Below are 19,409 nucleotides of genomic sequence, written 5' to 3'. Positions count from 1 at the left end.
TATCTTGGATGCCATTGTTGTTGGATATGGCGTGTGCTGAGCAATGCTTGTGCAGGATGAAATTGTATGTATCCCGTAACACTCGGCTGAATTTTCCAAGGACAGCTGAGGTTTCTTAAACTTTTTTAGTTGTAATTATTAGTTGTTATATTAATATCAAATGACTATTATTTTAGCAACATATCACTATTCAGGCTGTAATAAATGTATGAAAGATGAACCTGAATAAGCCAAAAGTGATCACAACAACTCTGTAAGTTTGATTTTCAGATTCATGCTTGTTGTTCATTCTCAGTTTTTGGCACAGAACGACTAAATTGTGTGGACACACCATTGAGTTATGTTAGATGAGCCTATAAAAAGACTCAAGATTCCTTAGAAAGTCTTTGGAGGGTGTTCTTTGTATAGCAAAAGGAAGTGCTGTGTGTGTGTGTGTGTGTGTGTGTGTGTGTGTGTGTGTGTGTGTGTGTGTGTGTGTGTGTGTGTGTGTGTGTGTGTGTGTGTGTGTGTGTGTGTGTGTGTGTGTGTGTGTGTGTGTGTGTGTGTGTGCATGTGCGTGTGCGTGCATGTGAGTCATCGGCTCCTGTTGGTCTGTGTCTACAGACCCACAAATAAACAGCAGTAAGCCAGCTGGAAATGGGGAAAAGCACAGGCTTCTCGCAGTCTGTATACGGGTTAATACAGTTCATGGGAAAACGAACCAAACACCCACACACATACTGTACTCACACATGCGCACAAACGCACACTCTGCTGTCATTTACGCCTTTTAAATCTTCCCATCTTCACTGTCCAGGTGTCTGCGGGGGACACTGTACAGTTGTTTTCAGCAACGTTGTATGACTCAGCACTGGTGCGGCTCATCGCTGCTTATGTATGAGCTCACAGGTAACATCTGTGCCTTCAGAGTCTCACTCTTCCTTCCCATCAGAGGTCACGTGAGTAAGGTTCATCTGTGTGCCAACATGGAGCTTTCTTGACCTTTTGGGTCTTGTTAAAGGTTCTAATGGAAGAAGCACTGAGAGGGCTTTGTCCATTGGAGCCCAGCTGTGCCTCTGCCTGTATCTTCCCCACTCATAATGCATTCAATCCTCTCTGTCACTGTGTGTCTGTTTTGGCAGTTGGATGGGGATAGTGGATAGTTATGGTGATCCACCTGGGCTTGTCTGCTGAGACATAAGTCTCTATAGGAGGGTCACAAGCACAGCTGCAAAACATTTGATTGAGTGTTAGTAATTTAAAGCTTTCAGTGAGAGTGTTTTTGAGGTCAGCAGTTGTGATGACTACACATCTGAGCTCTTCACTGTCACTGTCTCAAAGTTAGCATGTCTGAATGTCTTACAAGGACACCCCCAACCCCCCACTTGCATTTCTTGCCAGACATGTACGTTTGGTCAGAGACATCCTGCAACCACAAGGTCACAGGTTCGAGCCCTGGAACAGCAGATGCGTCCATCACCAGCCATCTGTCCTGTCAAAATGCCCTTGAACACAAAACTGGATCCCTACCTGCTCAGTCACTGTAAGCCCTCTGGATAGCAGTATCAGTATCAGCCTGAAGTGGAAATGATGTAACTTTGTCCACCCATCACTCAGGTATGGGGACCTCACTGGATTTGACCAGGCTGACGGGGCCATTTCGGCCAGTACGTTAACTAGATTAGGTTAGCTGATAGTTGGGTTATTAGCTAACAGAGTGTTTTGTTGAGCCCTCGCCAGATGCTGACCTCACCCTGACTTAGCTAGCATGCTCCAGCAACGGTACTAATCATCCAATCAAGTCACAGAAAGGCCAGCCTGTGTTCACTCTCAAAAACAGATCAGGCTCAGGGAAAAACCCAGCTCGTCAGGCTGCGTTCCCAGCAGAGCATACCAGTACAAAGACTGGGTGATGTATGAGGAGGAGGGTGAGGTTGGTTTGCTCTGGAAGGAGGGAAGGTTACACAGGATGTAGGGAGAGAAAATCAACTACTGAGAAAATGATGAAGGGTCTGAATGAGAAATGGAGGCAGAGATGAGAAAGATGTCTGCTCCCTGCTGGAGTCTCCTCATTCATCTGATAAGAGCGGCACATTCTGGTGATGAATGGCCAGTGTCATAAGTCACTCCGACTTTCATATTTTCATGTCTGAATGATAGGATTAACGAGATGTAATGATTGCTCTGAGTTGTTGGTGTTTGCTTCCCTTGTAGCCCAGGCCACATGTTACACTGTCCTTGATTAAACTGATATCTTTTTTAACCTTGCACAGTTGAAATTGGATTTCCTTCCTCATAACACTTCAGTATTCATCATTTCTGAGATGTTGCTGCTGCTACTTCTAAACTACAGGTTTAAGCTTTAGTTTATATTGAGAGGTGCCAGAGTTTATATTAATTATAATAATATTCTATAAACTGAACACAGCATCTTTTAATCTGACATTTTTTTGCAGTTTTCACAGGAAGAACTATGACAGTAATGGAACAATCTCCAAACATAGTGTTTACTTAAGGCTTCTGATAACAAACATCATGTTAACTGTAGCAGCGCATCATGACGCGCTTCCGTCTGCTGCTTGCTAAATTACCCTGATTGTCATCTTCTCAGGTTTCCTCCTCTGCTGAGAAAAGATAACATCCCTCACTCTATCTGTCCTCGAACATCCCCCCTTTCACTATCTTGCCTTCTCTAAATCCGGTTATCTCTCTACTCTCATGATGATGATGACCGTTGCATATCTCTTCAATCTTAACAGTACCGCTTGCTATTTCCTCTTTTCTTTTTTCATCAGAATGTGATGTTTTGCCTTTTCTACAACGCATCCATCTGTCAGAATTTAGTGTAAACTGACAAGTGTTGACATATTTGTGCCATGTTAATGCGAATAAGGATGCACAATTTATTGTATTATGCTTAACAATCATTTGGATTTCCTCAGTAAATAGTAACATTATATTTATCTATTATATTTATATTTTTGTGATTATAATTGACAATCATGAAAAAAATAACAGAAATTTTCCTTTTCTTCTCTTAAGACTCTCCAAGAACATCCCCACCACCAAAGATGTGGAGCCGCTGCTGGAGATTGACGGAGACATCCGCAGCTTTGAGGTGTTCCTCTCCTCCAGGACACCCGTCCTCACTGCCAGAGATGTGGAAATGTTCCTGCCCTGCACCGTCAACCTGGACCCCAAACTCAGGGAGATTATTGCAGGTAAACAATCAGTATGTCGTACAGATGGTGATAAATGAAGAAAAAGTCACACAAAAAGTGCTTCAGTAACCATGAGCTGCCGGAACAGCTTATTGATTCTTCTTCTTCTCCCATACACAGTTTTGCCTTTAAACTGTCACTTGTCTTATCTTTTGCACTTCACATTTACATGTGGTTAAAAGGTCATTTTGTTAAATTGAGCTTTGCATGTGTGTTTGCTGAGTATACATTAACAAGTTTAATCAGATCCTCTTTGAATGAGTGCAGTTAGTATAGAATTGTTGAGCTTAAAGTCTGTGACACATGCATGCTCTATACATGTAAACCCACAGACACACATAACTGTCAATCAAGGCAAGCTGTCACTCTTAAAAGGCTGGATGTTTTTGATGTGCAGTTAAGACTTAAACTTAGTCCCAGTTCTGTTCTGACTAAAATCTTACTGGTGTATTTTGAAATCTTCCACTTCACTTTATCAAAAGTATTCACATACTGAGAAAAGAGATACATTAGAGATACATAGAGGCAAGAAGAACTGTCCACTATGTAATGTGTTGAATTGTGTGCCAACACATTTGGCAATGACATTACTCATAACATTGGAGTCGGGTTCGCTCTGAAATCGCCCACTGCAGGGACTCTGAGAAACTCACAGCTCAGGTCTCATTTCCAAACAATCAAATGTCAAGCAGGTTGCAGCTATAGCACTGTGGGATCGGCACAATATTTTCACTCGCTGTCACCAGTCTGCCTCTAGCGCTGCACCACATTTCACAGTTTGTAGTTAGAGTGACGTAATGGCATCCGTATTAAACTGTAAGCCAGACCGGCACTGTCCTTTTCCTACCATGCGTCAGTGTCCGTTCAGCCCATACAGGAGTGTCAATGACGCCTAGTGTGAAGCTGCTGCATCATAATGTTATGAGTCTGTTCCGTTGAATCACGGAGGACACAGCTGACCAAGCTCTACAACCAGACGACCAGTCTGCAAGGAGGGTTCCTTTCCTAAACGTGTGTAGGTGTGTATATGTATCCATGAAACATGTGTTTATGTGTGTGTGTGTGTGTGTTTGCTCTAAGGTGTGTGGGTGTTTTTTACCTCCACACGTGTCCACAGGGAGTGGAAGGTGACCAACGCTGCTACCCAGTCATCCCGTTCCCTCCACTCCCTCCGTGGTCAGTCAGTACTCAGTGGCCAGCCAGTGGGCAGTGCTGTCAGTGATGCCCGCCCATGAGCCTGACTCACATCATAAGGCCTCCATTGTGTTAACAGGCTGGATTGGGCCTCACTCAACGTGTCATTCAGCAGCCACTTGTATAACCAGGAGACATTCTGGTGCCTGCTTCTGTTTCTGGTTCTTACTTTCTGGCTAGCCACACAGAGCCACTCTGTTCTGTCCCCGGGCTTATTTAACTTTAATTTGGGAGGTTTTACCAAAGCTCCTACTCAGCTCCCACTCCACTCCTCTCGAAGTCAAATTGATTTATGAGAATACAATCATGGCAAAGTGCTTATGAAATAGTGTCTAGGAGTTCACGTGGTCTCCTTTGTTTGTTTACAAGGGTGAATTTATTTGTCAGGGACAGCGAGGGGCTGCATGTGCCAGTCGTAATGTGGCTGGCATATCATTTGGAAAAAAAACTGAATATTAATGTGCCTGCTGCTTCGTGAGAAAACCTGAATAATAGAAATTAAAGTTAGACTGAAATTTGCTGTTGAATGTTGTTGTATTTGTAACCTCAGCGACCGTTCTCTTCAAAATTCAGTTGTTTGGTGGTCTTCTATTTTAGGTAAGGAGAATATGTTCAGGAACAATATTTCTGTTGTATTCCCTGCGGCGCTTCCAGAATCAAGGAATTTTGGTCTTGTGCGCAATCATCGTTTGATATGTATTTTTCTCTCTGGATTCACAACTGTATAAACTCTCTGGAGATGACGGAATAAAGCTACATTTTTGATGCGTGGGTGGATCTGAAGGGTCTTTATAGTCATCGCCAAGATGTGATCATCAGCATTGCAGATAAACAGTTCCTTCTCTTTCCCTCTCTTGTTCTTTTTTATTCCCCCCCTTGTTTCTGTCCTCTCTCAGATGTGCGTGCGGCCAGGGAGCAGATGCACATGGGAGGAGTGACCTATCCCACGCTGCCCCTGCAAGAGGCAGTGCCCCGTCCACAGTCAGGTTATGGCCAGCACTCTGTCGCCTGCTCGCCGGCAGGCTCCTTCACCGGATCCCTGCCTCCTCAGCCCCACAGTGCCTACTTCAGCGGGATGACTGGCCCACAGCATCCCTTCTATAACCGGGTGAGACAGGACAAGGAATACTGTTGAGATAACCTGTCCTCAACTTTAGGAAAATGTGTTGATAAACTAAAATTGAACCAAGTGAATGCTGTTCTCCTTTACATGAAGCAAAATTGGAAACCCTCGCCACTATCTAATAGCGACAGTAGGAACAGTTCCTCACATTTTTGTTTGTGTTTGGGTTCACTTCATATGATTTTCATTTTTATTTTTACCTCCTCTTCCTCCCCATTCCTTCCTTCTCCCCTCATAGCCTTATTTCCCCCATCATGTGTATCACCTGCCAAGGCATTACTCCCACCATGCCCCCTCATCTTTGCGTCCCTCCATTAAACCACCTGGTCAACTTAAGGACAGCACCAATGGACTTGTAAGTAATGAAGTAGCGCTAGATCCATCTAACATGTGCCTACGATTTGCTCTAGATGATGACAGCTTCAGTTCGCTGAGTCATCAGTTATCTTATGCAACAACGTTGTGTGATTTGATTAATGAAAAGAATTTGAAACTGTCTGTATTGCTCTGCTCTTTCTCCTGTTAGAAAAAAACAAAACACTAAAACTTTTCATTTCTGTCATTTCCTTCATCTGAATAAGTCTAACAATAGAGTTAAGAAATAGGTTGTTCCATTTTTGATACATTTTAAGGTCCATTGTGTCGACCTACTTCATGAACATGTCACCACAAACCACGACCTCTTTTTCTTCTCATTCGACCTGTTCTTTTCTTCCTCATTCCTCCATTGTTTTCTCCCTTCATCCTGCTGTCCTCTACTCCTCATCAGTATTACCATTAAAGTTTCCATTTTCGTCTGATGGATTTAGTGTCGTAACAGCCCCTTTGCCTAACCTCTGTTGCTGCATCCAGACCCAGAACAGAGAACTGGAAAGTTATTATATATATATAAATAAATAAAAGTGGCCAATTAACTCAACCTACTTTAGCTTTTCTCTCTCTACACAACCTTTTGTCTCCATTTTGTGCCCATGTCAGGATGTTATTGCAGAGGATGCCAGAGAAGGCCTCCCCTCCTGTCTCTCTCAATCCACCATGGTAACCTGATTAACATGAACAGACATATTAGTGCATACACTGCACACATATATACGTAGTCACTTATTTTTCCGATGCTTTAATCAATGATTTAAAGTTATGTTTAAGTTGTAACAAAAGCATGTTAAATATGTACGCCGTATGTTTTTGCAGACATTTGAGGCATGATAACCCGCAATTGTTGCATGAGAATTGACAGTTTTTTGTCACTATTTATTTCATGCCTGCGGTTTTTACAAAAGCTTAGAGAACGAATATAGATGATCACACCCACTGCTCGCTACAACACCTGCTACTACAATAAATACTTAAGCTGCATCCGGTGTGACTGCGACCTCTAACACTGTTTAGCAAAAACTATAGCGTATCTAAAAGTAACATGGCAGAGAAACCGATCGCACTTTCTTAAAATGGACATAAGTGTTGTTAACCCACCTCAAGAATGCATGGAGTTTCACTGAAACAAAACCTGAATCTCTACACCCAGACATTCACACATTTCAAGAGAAAGCAGCTTCTATTAGAACAATTTAATGATAACACTACTCCGGAGATTTCTGCTCCACAAAGCCACTTATCAGGGGACTGCCAGCAAGCGTTTAAAGGAGCTGTATGAAAGATTTGAATATAGATTACTGAAATGTTCCTTCTTACTGTCTCCTTTCTCTCTCTCTGTATTTTTGTATCTTTCATTTATTTATTTATTTATTTATTGCTCCATATCTTCCTCCTTTCATTTATACCTTCATCACTGCTAAATGTTATAAGCTTTTTCATTCCTCATATCTTCCCCTGTTCTTTTGTCTCCTCTCCTCCGCAGTATAAATTTCCTCAGTTTCATCCCATTCTGACTCTTCTGTGTACATTAGCCCATCTTATCCCTTTCTGGTTCACACTTGATCTCTTTGTGTAGTGTTCACATGTGCCTGTATTTCTGTGAATCTGAGAATGTGGATGTGTGTGTGCACACCGGCTCATTTGTGTGTGGCTCTTTGGATATGTAAGCGGGCCGAGCCAAGTGTAATTGCCTAGCTGATATAAGTGTGAGTATGGATTCCTTGGGCTGCCGGGATTATCATCAGAGCAACTGTTGGGGGCTGCTAACACACACATACACACACATGCACACACACTGACAATGAGCCCAGCGCTGGTAGAGCTTATCTCCTTACCAAGACGCTTCCTCCCTCACAGAGCTCTGTTTCCTCTTCCCCATCCTTCTGCCCAGCCCTGAGCTCAGCCCAGCTGTAATTACAGTCTTATCACACACACTGGGAGGGTTCACAGACACAAACACACATATGCGCACACGCAGACACACCCGCAGACATTTGCGCCTTCACTCATGTTCTCGGAACAGTCGCTCACCGTCTGAATCGAGGCGTCGTATTCGAGGCCTGCCCTGAATTATAACTTCTGCTTTTTTCTGTGCAGAGTGAGAGATGTCTCTTTCTCTCGCTTGTTCTGCCTGTCTGTCAGTTTCTGTCTGGTCCACAATCCGTTCTGTCTGCAGATTATGACTCTAAAAGCCGGCTGACTCCAGTGAAAACAAAATCTCCTTGTGTAATAACTCTACATCCAATAGCCTCGTCTTTTCCAGGCTGACGTGGCTGGCGAGCTACTGCAAAGGAGCTGTCCCCTCCCCTGCTGCGAGACAGATAAATGTCTGTCTGCCTTTTTGTCAATGTCTCTCCTGTCCCCTGATGATGAGTTCAAAATATGCTTCTGTTTTTCTGCTTTTCTGTCTTAATTTCTGCTCCTGCACCGTACTCGCCTTTTTTTTCACAGATACAGTCCCAGCTTTATACCGCTATAAATGTTTGTGTGTATTTTTGTCTGACTATTTGTCCGTCTGCTTCTTTTTGTCTCCTTATCAAGCATTTAAAGGCGCTGCCTTACAAATTAAAGCAGGTACACTTCTGGTTTCATGGCTACTTTCATCTCCGCCTCCAACCCCCTCTCTATCTGCCACCTTATCTCTAATGCTAACACACTGATTCATCACTACCAAGCATGCTGTAGAGATATAATCTCTTAGAAGTCAACTTTCGGTCTCAGTGTGTATGAAGTAGTTCAGTAGATACACTAATGTAGTTTCATTCCAGAGTAAAACCTGTATTATGAGGACATATACAGTAGTTAAAGTCTGAGTGTCCGTCTTCATCCTTGTGCCCACCACGACAGAAAGTTGGCACCTACTATTGTGTACTGTATTGTGTGAGCTGCTTATTCTGTTTTGTCTAACAACCACTCAGAGTCCAATTAAGCTCCACACTCCTCTCCCTCGAAACCAGAAACAAAGCCGGGGGGCTTAGTCTGAAGCCGTGTCTTAATGGTGTTAATAGCCGTGGAGAGCAGAGATGACGAGGGAGGGAGGGAGGGAGCAGAATGAAAAGATGGGTGAGTGATGGAATAGAGAGTAGGAGGTCAGCTCAGGAGGCTGAGAGGGAAGGAATGTGAAAGGAAGGAAGGGAGGGAGGGAAGGAAGGAAGGAACGAGAGCAAAGGTTCACACAGACGAGCAGACCCAGAGGGGAAAAGGGGGTGAGTGAAGAAAGGGGAGGGCAGTGAGAGGATGAGGTTTGTTTAGTTTTTGTGCCAGCGGGTGGCATGTTGGCTCTTTTGTGAGGCCTTGGACAGCATCAACAGGCCGCTGGTATTAATCACATCAAGCCTCAGAGCTGCTCGACGACAGCCGCAGCCTCAGCACAGCTCGGCTCAGCTGCGCCTCACAGACATACAGACTCCATCCCTTAAGTGTTGTGCACACACTTAACGTGCTTATATATACACTGAAAAAAAGAATAAGAGCAGGTAACCGTGTATTTGGATGTGTTGGCAGCTTTGTTTACTTTTACACTTACACTGTGTGACTGATAGAGAGAATTACGGTGTGGGATTGTCGTTTTACACCTCTGCGTGCCTCACAGTAACAGGCCTGCACGTCTCTTTGTCAGGAATTGTTGCTCGATTTGCCCCTGATCAATGTGTTAGGAATGATGAGTTAGACTAACAGAGTGTGCAGTTTGCCCTTTGTAACTTTACTCACAAAAAAAGTCTCTGAATATGTTGTTTTATATTCTAATTTTACGTGTGTGTGTGTGTGTGTGTGTGTGTGTGTGTGTGTGTGTGTGTGTGTGTGTGTGTGTGTGTGTGTGTGTGTGTGTGTGTGTGTGTGTGTGTGTGTGTGTGTGTGTGTGTGTGTGTGTGTGTGTGTAGGGCTCTCCTGCAGTCCTGCTCAGTTCTATGAACACAGATGCAGTGTGTGAGCGTCTCAAACAGATGGATGGAATTGATCCCAACATGCTGTCTCAGTATACCGCCACCATCAAGAAGGTACACTCAAAACTGTATCCAAGTTGTCTTCTAAATATGATGACTTACTTACTTTAGCTGAAAATATTTCTTTCAATGATTTTATTACAATGTTTTCTTGTGGATTTTTTTTTACTCCTCATTGAGTTCCCTCTTGATTTTGTTTTAATTGTTTTGGCCTAATCCAACTTTACACAGGTCAATAAATATTTGACAGTTGACTCAAAGGCAAGCAGACTTCACTATAGATACTTAAAGACGTTTCGACTCTCATTCAAGGAGCTTCTTCAGTTCTGACTGGTGGGGAATCCCACGTTTTAAACCTGTGTGGGGTCGTCATCAAGGTCATTGATATCACTTGGTTTGTTAGGCTGCTGTAACGACAGTTGTTGGAGTGACCTCAGACCAGCTGCAAACGACAGTCGTTGGAATTGTCACAAGGCCAAATGTGAACGTTTGTCCTCTTGGGGTGAAGGAGGTCAATGTAGAGAAACTATCCCTTAACAGAGGAGGAGGTTTACAGCACCACTTATCCCCCCACCTACAGAGCTGTCCTTTTAACCCTCCCCAAGATGTTTAACAACCATTCACATTTGGCCACACGTGACCACTCCAACAACTACGGTTTACACTTGGCCTCGGGTGACTTCAGTGACTCAACGACTGTCGTTTTAACAGCTAGGAGCACTAACAAAGTGGTATCAATGACCTTGATAACGAATCCACAGAGGTTAGATACCCAGGATTCGAATTTAGAACTGAAGAAGCCCCTTGGATGAGAGGTTAAACACCTTCAAATATACAGTCAAGTCCAATTGCCCTCGATTCCACTTAGATGACTTCACAGACATATCAAAAAAATCAATCAATCATTTGCGAAACAAACCATTCAGTCCTGTCCCTGTCTATTGCAGGCAAATATAAATGGACGGGTGTTGTCTCAGTGTAACCTGGACGAGCTGAAGAAAGAGATGGAGATGAACTTTGGCGACTGGCAGCTCTTCAGGGGAATGGTGAGACTATTAACTTGGAGCATCTGAACTTGTCTCACAGCATGCTTTAATATTAAGTTGGAATCTTATATATCATTTATTAATATATTAATGGGGTAGAAAAAGATTTGCTTTAGTCAAGTCAGATTAAGTGTGTTATCAATAGACTTTTTTTTTTTAAACAACAGTAAACAACCAGCTTCATTACTTCAGAGTTAAGGCCTGAAATAGATTTACAACAGCATACATTGTCCTCACTCTGTGATAGTTTACAGACACTCAGCTCTGCCGAGGCCCTCCTGTTGATATATGTCAGCTCTTGTTTATTCCAAATAGAAGCAAGACAGCAAATTGTAATACAACATCTTGTGCTGCGCTGAGATATTGGAACGGGAGATTTTATAATCCGTATTACGAGAAGGGCGCAAGTCAGTCATCCTGGAGTCCAGTCAGCTGAGCCGGGGCTGAAATCACTAACACGTGTAGTCGGCTCCACTTCATCAGATCTCAGTGTGTGCTCCTAATACCAAAGAGCCCTGGATTGGTTGTGTTTTACTGGACATCTGATGCAGAACTTATGTAGGAGCAGCAGTGGCCTCACAGCTCCATGTAACCAATGTTGTGTTGCCAGGACAGCCAGCACAGCCATCTGGTTCAAGATGGCTGACTGATATCTGGATGAAGGGAGGTTATTGTCGGGCAGGAGTGGACAGCTGAGTAGTTCTACTTAAGGAACACTGTTCTTCCCTCACAAGCACACGCTGTTATTGTTGTCCAACATACTTGTTTTGTATGCCACAAGCTTTTATGAAAACTTCTTTACCGTTGCTTCTGTTTCTTAGAAGTCAGGTGACTCGTTGATTGGAAATACTGTATCGCAATGTCTTTTTTCAGGTGATGGAACAACGGCATTCTGAAAGCCAGGCTCTGCTTCAGGATGAGTCCCGAGCTGCTAGCGAGCAGGGCAGCAGCATGCACCATGGGGAGCCCAACAGACGCTCAGGGGGAGCCCAGCATGAAGCGGGGGCCTTTAGCCTCAGCCTCAGCTTTGAAGAGCTGTGTGGGGCAGGGACCGAAGAGCCTCCGAGATTCAACAACCACTCACACTGGCCGGTCAGTCATTCTGTCAGGAGCTTAGTGAAAATTCACCACAACAGCAGATATGATCAGACAGACATACCATATGCATACACATTTAACTCGCCCACATACACACGTTAAAGAGATGAGAGATATAAAGTTGACAGTGTAAGCATATTATTTGCGTATCACAAGGTCACACACCCAAAACTGTTACAGGGCCACATGTCCTCTGCAACAAGCACACATTTAGCTGGTGTGCTGGTGACCTCAATGGTTTCACATTAATGTGGTTTTGAGCAAGAAAAGAGCATGGCAGAATTAAAAATACACATAGAGACAAACACTGCGGCGAACCAAAAGGTGCCAAGGGGCCCCCTGTTTGTTATTTTCACCTTCCCTATTCCCAATTTGCAAAATCTCTGAGACATGAGCAGCACTCACACGTAGACAGCTGGCTCCGCTTCTATTTTATATGATCTCACTTTGCGATCTGTTTCAAATTCAAATCATCCAACGCTGAAAACACATCACGGCTTTCATTGCCACTCCGCCTGCTGTCTTTGCCAGTAACTTTTTCACTGTATCCAGTTCAAAATGTTTCATCGGTTACTAATGTAAATATGGAACTTGTAACTGCCACATAGTCATATTAATTACATTCAGGTGTCATGCACTCACTCACTCACTCACTCATTCTGAAGTTAACTACAAAATGAGCATATTATTAAACAAACTCCCAATGGATGCGCACACACACCAATCTAACTTTTTCCTCATCTTGTCAGGTGACAAATCATCGCACCTCAAGCATGTCCAGCCTCAACTCCCAGGAATCCTCTAATGACATCTGCAAACTGACAGACAAGCAGCAGGCTGAGTATCGTGATGCCTACAGGGAGTACATCGCTCAGATGGCCCAGGTGGAGATGTCCGGCAGCGGGGGGGAGAGGCCCGTGCAGCCCCACCCTGGACAATTCCTCCAGGCTGGCAGCTCAGAGGACAAAGGGGTGAGCGGACAGTAGTCACAAGTACAGAGTTTTTATGACTCTATCTCTACCAGCATAAATAGTTTAGTCAAATCAGAGGAAAAGCTCCAGCTGTCAGTAAACAGTGGTTTAATTTACTGTTGCTGTACTTGTGTAGACACAGCTCTGAGTTCAGCCTGTGCGTTAAAACTTTTATTTTAAATGTTTTCATTCTCTGGACTGTCCAATGGCAAGAGTCTTTTTCTGTGCTGGGAAAGGGGAGACACTGCTTCTTGCATTTCTTAATTATTGGCTTATATTCTTTGTTTCTCTTGGCATGTAACAGAGAGGCAGAGGCCTCTCAGCCAATAGCACAGGATACTGTATATTTTCATATCTTTCTCATTGAATCCTCTTCCCGTTCCCCAGGCCAAGGAAGGGTCTGACCAAGACAGCCGCAAGTCCTTCACCAAGAGAGGCTCCAAGACTAGCGATGCCACAGACTTCCCCTCGGGAGCCGATGCCCAGCTCCTAGATCCCATCAGTGAGGAGGATGAGAAGCTGGACCACAGCGCGTCCTCCAGGACTCCAGGCTCCAGGAAGAAAGATGCCGGGGCTTGCTATCACAAGCTGCCCAGCGATGAAGATTCAGGCCCGGAAGAAGCTGATAATACCACACCTCTACTCCCCAAAGAGGCAAGAGCTGGTGCTGCGTCCTCTCATAGAGCCTCCCAGCCTAGTGGGCTGCTGACCAAACCTGGCTTCCTCAACGAAATTCCCCTGGATAAGAAGGACTCGTCCAACTCAGAGATGCGCTCCAGTAACAGCTCGTCAGACCGCTCCTTGGAGGAGGCTGAAGGAGATGCCGTAAGAGGGAGAGAAGCACTGAAGCCCAGCCTGATTGAACTGGAGCTGGAGGGCCTGGTGAAGAAGAGAGGCCTCCTCCCCAGCAGCCTAAGCGGCCTGCAGGATACCACGGTGGCCCGCATGTCCATCTGCTCCGAGGCTCCGTCCGAGGCCAGCCTGATGGCCAGCAGCCCCGATGAGGGGTGGCCGTCCAGCGGGGTCAGCAACCTCAACCGGACCGAGAGCAACACCACCCTCAATAACAACAGCAACAGCCTGAGCGACAACACCACCACCAACTCCAACACCAACAACAGCCATCAACAGCAGACTCACATCGCAAGCACAGAGTCCACCACCTCCTCCTCCGGCATCATCGACTCGCCAGCTGTCATCATCACCCCCGGCAGCAGCAATACTGCCAACACCACGACTGCCACCGTCCATCACAACCAGAACCTGCGTACCATCAGCCTGGGAGATGAGAGGGAGAGTGTCCTCTAAAGGAGCCATATGTGGCTCGGAGAGGGTTCATGTAGGATGTTGTTCTTAATGTTGTCGGTTGATGTAATAATACTGTTGATGTTGTGATGTGTGCCAAAGAAGCAGATTATACTTTATCTGTGTTGGACTGTTAGGAGGAAACAATAGGAAGTGTTGCTGTGAATCAAAAAGTAAAGGTCCAAAAAGACTTAGTTACTCAACTAGTATATAAAAATAAAAAAAATTATCTTAAATTTTGAAAAGGACAAATCTGATGCATTCATAAATACATTAAATGCATACATTTGCGATCCAGTTTCTTTGGATAGTTACTGATTTCTTTCTCATGTGAATGTGGTGCTGTTATATGGAAATGGTGTGTGTTGTGATGGAATGTTGCATGTTACAGAAAAAATAAGTGCTGGCTCAGAAAATGTAGCTACAACTGAAAAAGTTTAGTAATGTTACTCTCGAAGCCTCTCGTCTCCAAAGCGTTGTGTGCGGTGCCGTGTTTGGTAGTTCAAACATTTCCACTAGATGGAAATATAGACAGAGGTGCAGTTTGTTGTCAACAGTGTCTGTGATGGAGGAAGTTTTTGCATGCACTGCTAGTCTCCAAAGTGATGTTTATCTTTTCCAAAGTGACTTGTGAAACTGTGTTTTGTGAATCAATAAACATTTTTGGACCCTTGAAATTAATCTTTTCTCTCTTTTTTCTTTGCTTCTCTTCCTTGCAGGAAAATCAGATGTTACTATGGTGAATAGTAAGTGGAATGGGTATTAACCATTAACTTATAAATAAACTAAAACACTCTACAATTAAATGTTGCATCCAAAGCAATTTAGGAGAGAGATCAGGGTGACATGCAAGTGGTGGGCTTCGTTGGCAGGATTCGTATTGGCCGATAGATGGCGCACTCTCCATACAAACGTGCTGCAGGCAGGCGGCACTCACGCATTATTCACTACTGGATTTGACAACTTCAACTCAGTGACTCCCGAAATTTGGCTGGGGTATTTTATGGGGGTTTCTATGATACTTTTTTAGCTCAAACAATTTAAAGTGTTGGTGAAGTGAAAGTTTTGATAGGTCAAGAGAAAGTACAGATTATGTAGGTTACACTTTAAAAGGAGCCTTGGAGTGAAGTCATCAAATGTGAGTTCATAACTTAATGTTGTGAAAACATTTGGAAAGCCTTGTTATGTTGTAAAGATGATTGACAGCCGGGTCAACATGTCACCCAGTAGCCTAAAGTATACTGACTACCACACAGCATCGACGCCACCGTTACAGCAATACATTACGCACTGCTCATCATAAATGATTTACAGTAAACTAGTCTCCTCGTTTGCACAATTTGTCACCCTCTATTGCATTTTATACAAACTGAATTATTCCATTATTCCATCATTGCTTGCTTCGCTTTTACTGGCACCAAAGCAGCACGTATATTGTCTCCGGGTGTTCCTAATACTTCATATTTTATCTGGGTGATGGTCAAATATATGGGCAGTGATGCTATTTGATTTGTCTGACAAAAAAGGTCACGTGTTTGTCAAGTTTTGAGGAGAGCAACAAATATGCCCAACCAATTTATAAAAGAAGCTCTCATGAAGTGAATATCACTTTGGAGTCAGTAAAGCATCACGGGCCCATTTTTACCTTAAATTTCCATAATAGTCTACTTTTCTTAAACACATAGCCTACAGCTCACTGCTTTAATGGCTCAGGCTGCCAAGCTAAACCATTTAATCCTATTTACTTTACATAGCGTGTAAGAAAGTAAAAGTGCATTCAGTGCGCCCTAAATAAGCTTTTATGCAACTGTGAACCCTCTGGTCGTGTTTGCCTTCAGGAGGGAAGTGACGTTGTGTTTTAAGACCGTTATAGGTCATATAGTGCAAGTCTGATAAGGACACTTTGTTGTGGGATTTGTCTCTGAAGTGTGTCCGATGTTGGCTGATCATATAGCGCTGTCATGTCCAGTATGTAGAGAGTCAGCTGATTTTTACGCCCTGGTTTGATGTCTTCCACTGGGGTCATGATTACAACAGGCACAACCACTGACACCCAATCCCCCCCACCCCAATGAAACATGTTCAGGTGTGCGTTTTTGATTTATTTTTGTATAAAAAAGGTACAATTTACTTTTATAAAAAGTTTCAGAATAATTAAGTACAACATTACACTTTTGCAGAAGTTTCAAATTCCTGCAACTATACAAGATAAACTCCCGAGAGTTCACAAGGTTTCATTTTCATTTAACTTTTTTTTTTCCATTTCTTTTTTTTTTTTTTAAACAACGTCCAGTCCTTCATGTGCCAACAACTCTGACAAGACAAGACTAAACTTTTTACAGTAACTAACCAAGTTGTCTTTTCTATTCACGTTCCCACCTTCGCAAAAAAAGCGAAGACTTCAACAAGGAGGGGGGGGGACAAGGGTGAAGGGGGGAAATAATCCTTGTGACAATAATCTCGTTTTCCCTCCCACTGTCGGGAATATAACGCGCCTTCCATTTCCAGAAAGGACCCACAAATAAAAAATAAAAAAAAAAATTCTTAAGTTAAATAATAATGAAGTGTCCAAACAGAAAACACATCACATAAGATTGTCCCATAATAAGCAAAAGTCTCTTGATTTCAGCGTCAGAAGAAAAAGAAAAATCCAGGCCTGGAGGACAGAGGTAGGAGGAGGCGGTGGAGGGTGTGTGTGTGTGTGTGTATGTGTGTGTGTGCGTGTGTATGTGCGTGTGGGGTGGAGGGGGTGGGGTGGGGGGGGGGGTCCTGCTCCCCAGGTCCTGTGTGTGTTTTTTGCGTCTTGACCAAACACCTGCAAAAGATTGAGAAAGAGAGGCGTGTTTTAGAAAATGCAAACAGGGCAGAGATCCGGACAGACTGGCGCCAGGGAGGAAGCCGCAGTTTTTAACATTTAACCAAACACTCCCAATACTAAGCAAACCCTGCGCTCCAGATGTACACACACACACACACACACACACACACACACGGGGAGAGAGGGAGAGGGAGAGAGAGAGAAGGGGGGAACGCGCACACACTTTTCGCACAACTTCAGCCTACAATCTGGGGAAGAATCAGCGTAATTGCCGCTCAGCTGGCGCCTACCCACTTCTTGTACCAATTATGTGCAGACATCGTAGTAGCAGTAATCCAAACAGCCATTATTTTCCTGTTGCAGATGCTCTTCATTATAGACACAAGAGGGGTATAATACAACCCTGACGACTACTACTTATACTACTTATATACAGTAACCAAAGCAGCCTGGAGTCAATGTCTTCCATTTTATTTTCAGTGCCAAAAAAAATCTCACAGAAACGTGTTTGGACTCAGCAGAATTACTCGATTAATGCGATAAATGGTGAGATTTGGGTCCCTTACTGACACGAAACTCCTGAATGGTCTTTTTGTTTGAAATAGTGCTCGTAACTGATTCTCCTTTAAAGCTCCACTACGGTGATATTTTAAAAAAAATCCAACCATATATGATCAAATTTGGATTCAAGTCAAGCCAACTGTCTGTGCCTTGTCATAACTGACGCGCAGCCTTTCAGCGCATACTCATGCAAAACATATTGGGACCTTTAGGAGCAACGTGAGACGACAGTCACATTAGCAGGGAACAAATGGATTGGTAAATGGTAATTCTAGCCCATTCTGCTTCAGCAGACTGAGAGACAGGCTGTAGAGGAGCCTAAAAGCCCTGGACAGAATGCAGCAGCAGACATGAGGACAGCCTACTTACCGCTTTAACGATGCAGAGTCCGGCTGTCATCTGTCATCAGCTCTGATGGCAACTCCGGGGACTGAAAACAAACAAACAAACAGACCAAATGTTATTTATTTCTACGCAGCATCAGATTGAGGTGTCTGGCATTGTAACAGTGTTATGTAGGTCGACTCATCTCATCTGATTCAGAACAAAAGGAAGAGAGAGAGACAGAGAGAGAAAGAAAAACACACACATTCACAAACATGCCATTTTCCTTTTTCGTACAAGCCATTTTGTGCGAGTTACGCATCGGTTACAAAGGCGCACAGGATTATGCGCACAAATAAAAAGCCACAACATTTCTTTCACAACACACCAGTCTATCATTCCCCAATTAGGATGCGGGTTTAGCTACGGTGTAATTACCTGTAACGACAAGATGCTGATATCTGTGTTGAGGGTGGTCAGAGGGGTCCTGGATGGAGCCTGCCCCGGCCGCGCGGGGTGATGCAGGCTGGTTAGTGCGACACTGGAGTCCAGCGCGATCTGCAGGTCCAGGATGTAGTCGATGACATGCTGCAGGATTTCCATCTTGCTGACGTTCTTGTTCTGGGGGATGCTGGGCACCAGCTCCTTCAGCTTGGAGTAGCAGTCGTTCATGTTGTACAGCAGGCTGAGCGGGTCGTCCACCGGGGTCTTGCTCCGAGAGATTCCCAAGGAGTGCTCTGATAAATTCGCGTTGTTTTTCCGGAAGGACCGCACGGGGCTTATTGCTTTCATGTTGTCAGTGTTAAATTAAGCGAGAGGGTTTGCTTGTGTCGATATCTTGCTTCTTTAAAGTCCTACTTTAGCCAGACGACCCGCGATCAGACTGGATTACTAAGTTGTCAGTGTGGTTTATATAGGCAGCGGCAGGGCATGCGACACAGGCGGGTCAAAGGCGCTGATTGGTCAGAGGCTCGGTGTCACTCAGCGTCTCTTCGCTCTCCCATAGGCTCCTTTGACTAGAGTCCCTCCTCTTTTCCCCCGCGTTACCAGTGGCAACGCATGTTGGAGGCGGAACCCAGAGGGCGCTTCAGCAGCTCCGGTGGGCAATTTGGAAAATTAAGCCCTTACCTGTTTCTGATCAAGAAAATTAATGATTCGCATGGCTGTCAATTGAGTTCTGTGGGAAGGTGTGAGCACGCGCTGATATCTCTGCCAAAACGGGTGTAAATCGGGTCTTAAGGTTTCGTCACGAAGAGCAAAGCTCAAACAGAAATGTATTTGGAACAATGTATTTAAAAATCAGTCTGGTGCAGTCACAATAAACGTTTTTCTCTAGGCAACACAGCACTAATATTACGTTTATATGTGTAATAGCGTATCTTAAAGACACATTTAAAATGTGTAGTGAGTCGTCGCTCATCTTCCTCCACTTTTACCAATAAATGTGGTT

At 44.1% G+C, this 19,409-nt stretch overlaps 2 protein-coding genes across 3 annotated transcripts in view; one reads left to right on the top strand and one right to left on the bottom strand.

The window, feature by feature from the left end:
* kidins220a (kinase D-interacting substrate 220a) overlaps positions 1-14,933 on the top strand; it is a 45,741-nt gene extending 30,808 nt beyond the window's left edge. The window contains exons 24-31 of one of the 2 annotated variants that reach the window (XM_053335088.1): positions 3,022-3,200; positions 5,291-5,502; positions 5,756-5,872; positions 9,774-9,890; positions 10,784-10,882; positions 11,756-11,974; positions 12,730-12,951; positions 13,339-14,933. In XM_053335088.1, coding sequence (XP_053191063.1) covers positions 3,022-3,200; positions 5,291-5,502; positions 5,756-5,872; positions 9,774-9,890; positions 10,784-10,882; positions 11,756-11,974; positions 12,730-12,951; positions 13,339-14,259 — 2,086 coding nt within the window. In that variant the 3' untranslated portion in view covers positions 14,260-14,933. Of the gene's footprint in view, positions 1-3,021; positions 3,201-4,317; positions 4,869-4,898; positions 5,503-5,755; positions 5,873-9,773; positions 9,891-10,783; positions 10,883-11,755; positions 11,975-12,729; positions 12,952-13,338 lie in introns of those variants that run through there. The other variant, XR_008323064.1, reaches the window with a different exon arrangement.
* A 2,056-nt stretch (positions 14,934-16,989) lies between these two features.
* id2a (inhibitor of DNA binding 2a) lies at positions 16,990-19,071 on the bottom strand. The gene is made up of 3 exons (XM_053335089.1): positions 18,398-19,071; positions 18,005-18,065; positions 16,990-17,071 (listed from the first exon to the last, which is right to left on the bottom strand). The coding sequence occupies exons 1-2, from the start codon at positions 18,749-18,751 to the stop codon at positions 18,009-18,011; spliced, it is 411 nt and encodes a 136-aa protein (XP_053191064.1). The 5' UTR covers positions 18,752-19,071; the 3' UTR covers positions 16,990-17,071; positions 18,005-18,008.
* Between the last annotated feature and the right edge of the window lie 338 nt (positions 19,072-19,409).

Source organism: Scomber japonicus, chromosome 16 (assembly GCF_027409825.1).
Source record: "Scomber japonicus isolate fScoJap1 chromosome 16, fScoJap1.pri, whole genome shotgun sequence".
Classification (NCBI taxonomy): Eukaryota; Metazoa; Chordata; class Actinopteri; order Scombriformes; family Scombridae; genus Scomber; species Scomber japonicus.
Note: the sequence above shows the minus strand (reverse complement) of the source record. Positions and strands in the feature narration are given on the sequence as shown.

Bases quoted from the DNA above. Each gene is read 5' to 3' on its own strand.
- id2a (XM_053335089.1), bottom strand. From the start codon at position 18,751: ATGAAAGCAATAAGCCCCGTGCGGTCCTTCCGGAAAAACAACGCGAAT. The intron at 18,066-18,397 runs GTAATTACACCG...GTTTGTTTTCAG, and splicing joins TCAGCATCTTGTCGTTACAG to TCCCCGGAGTTGCCATCAGA.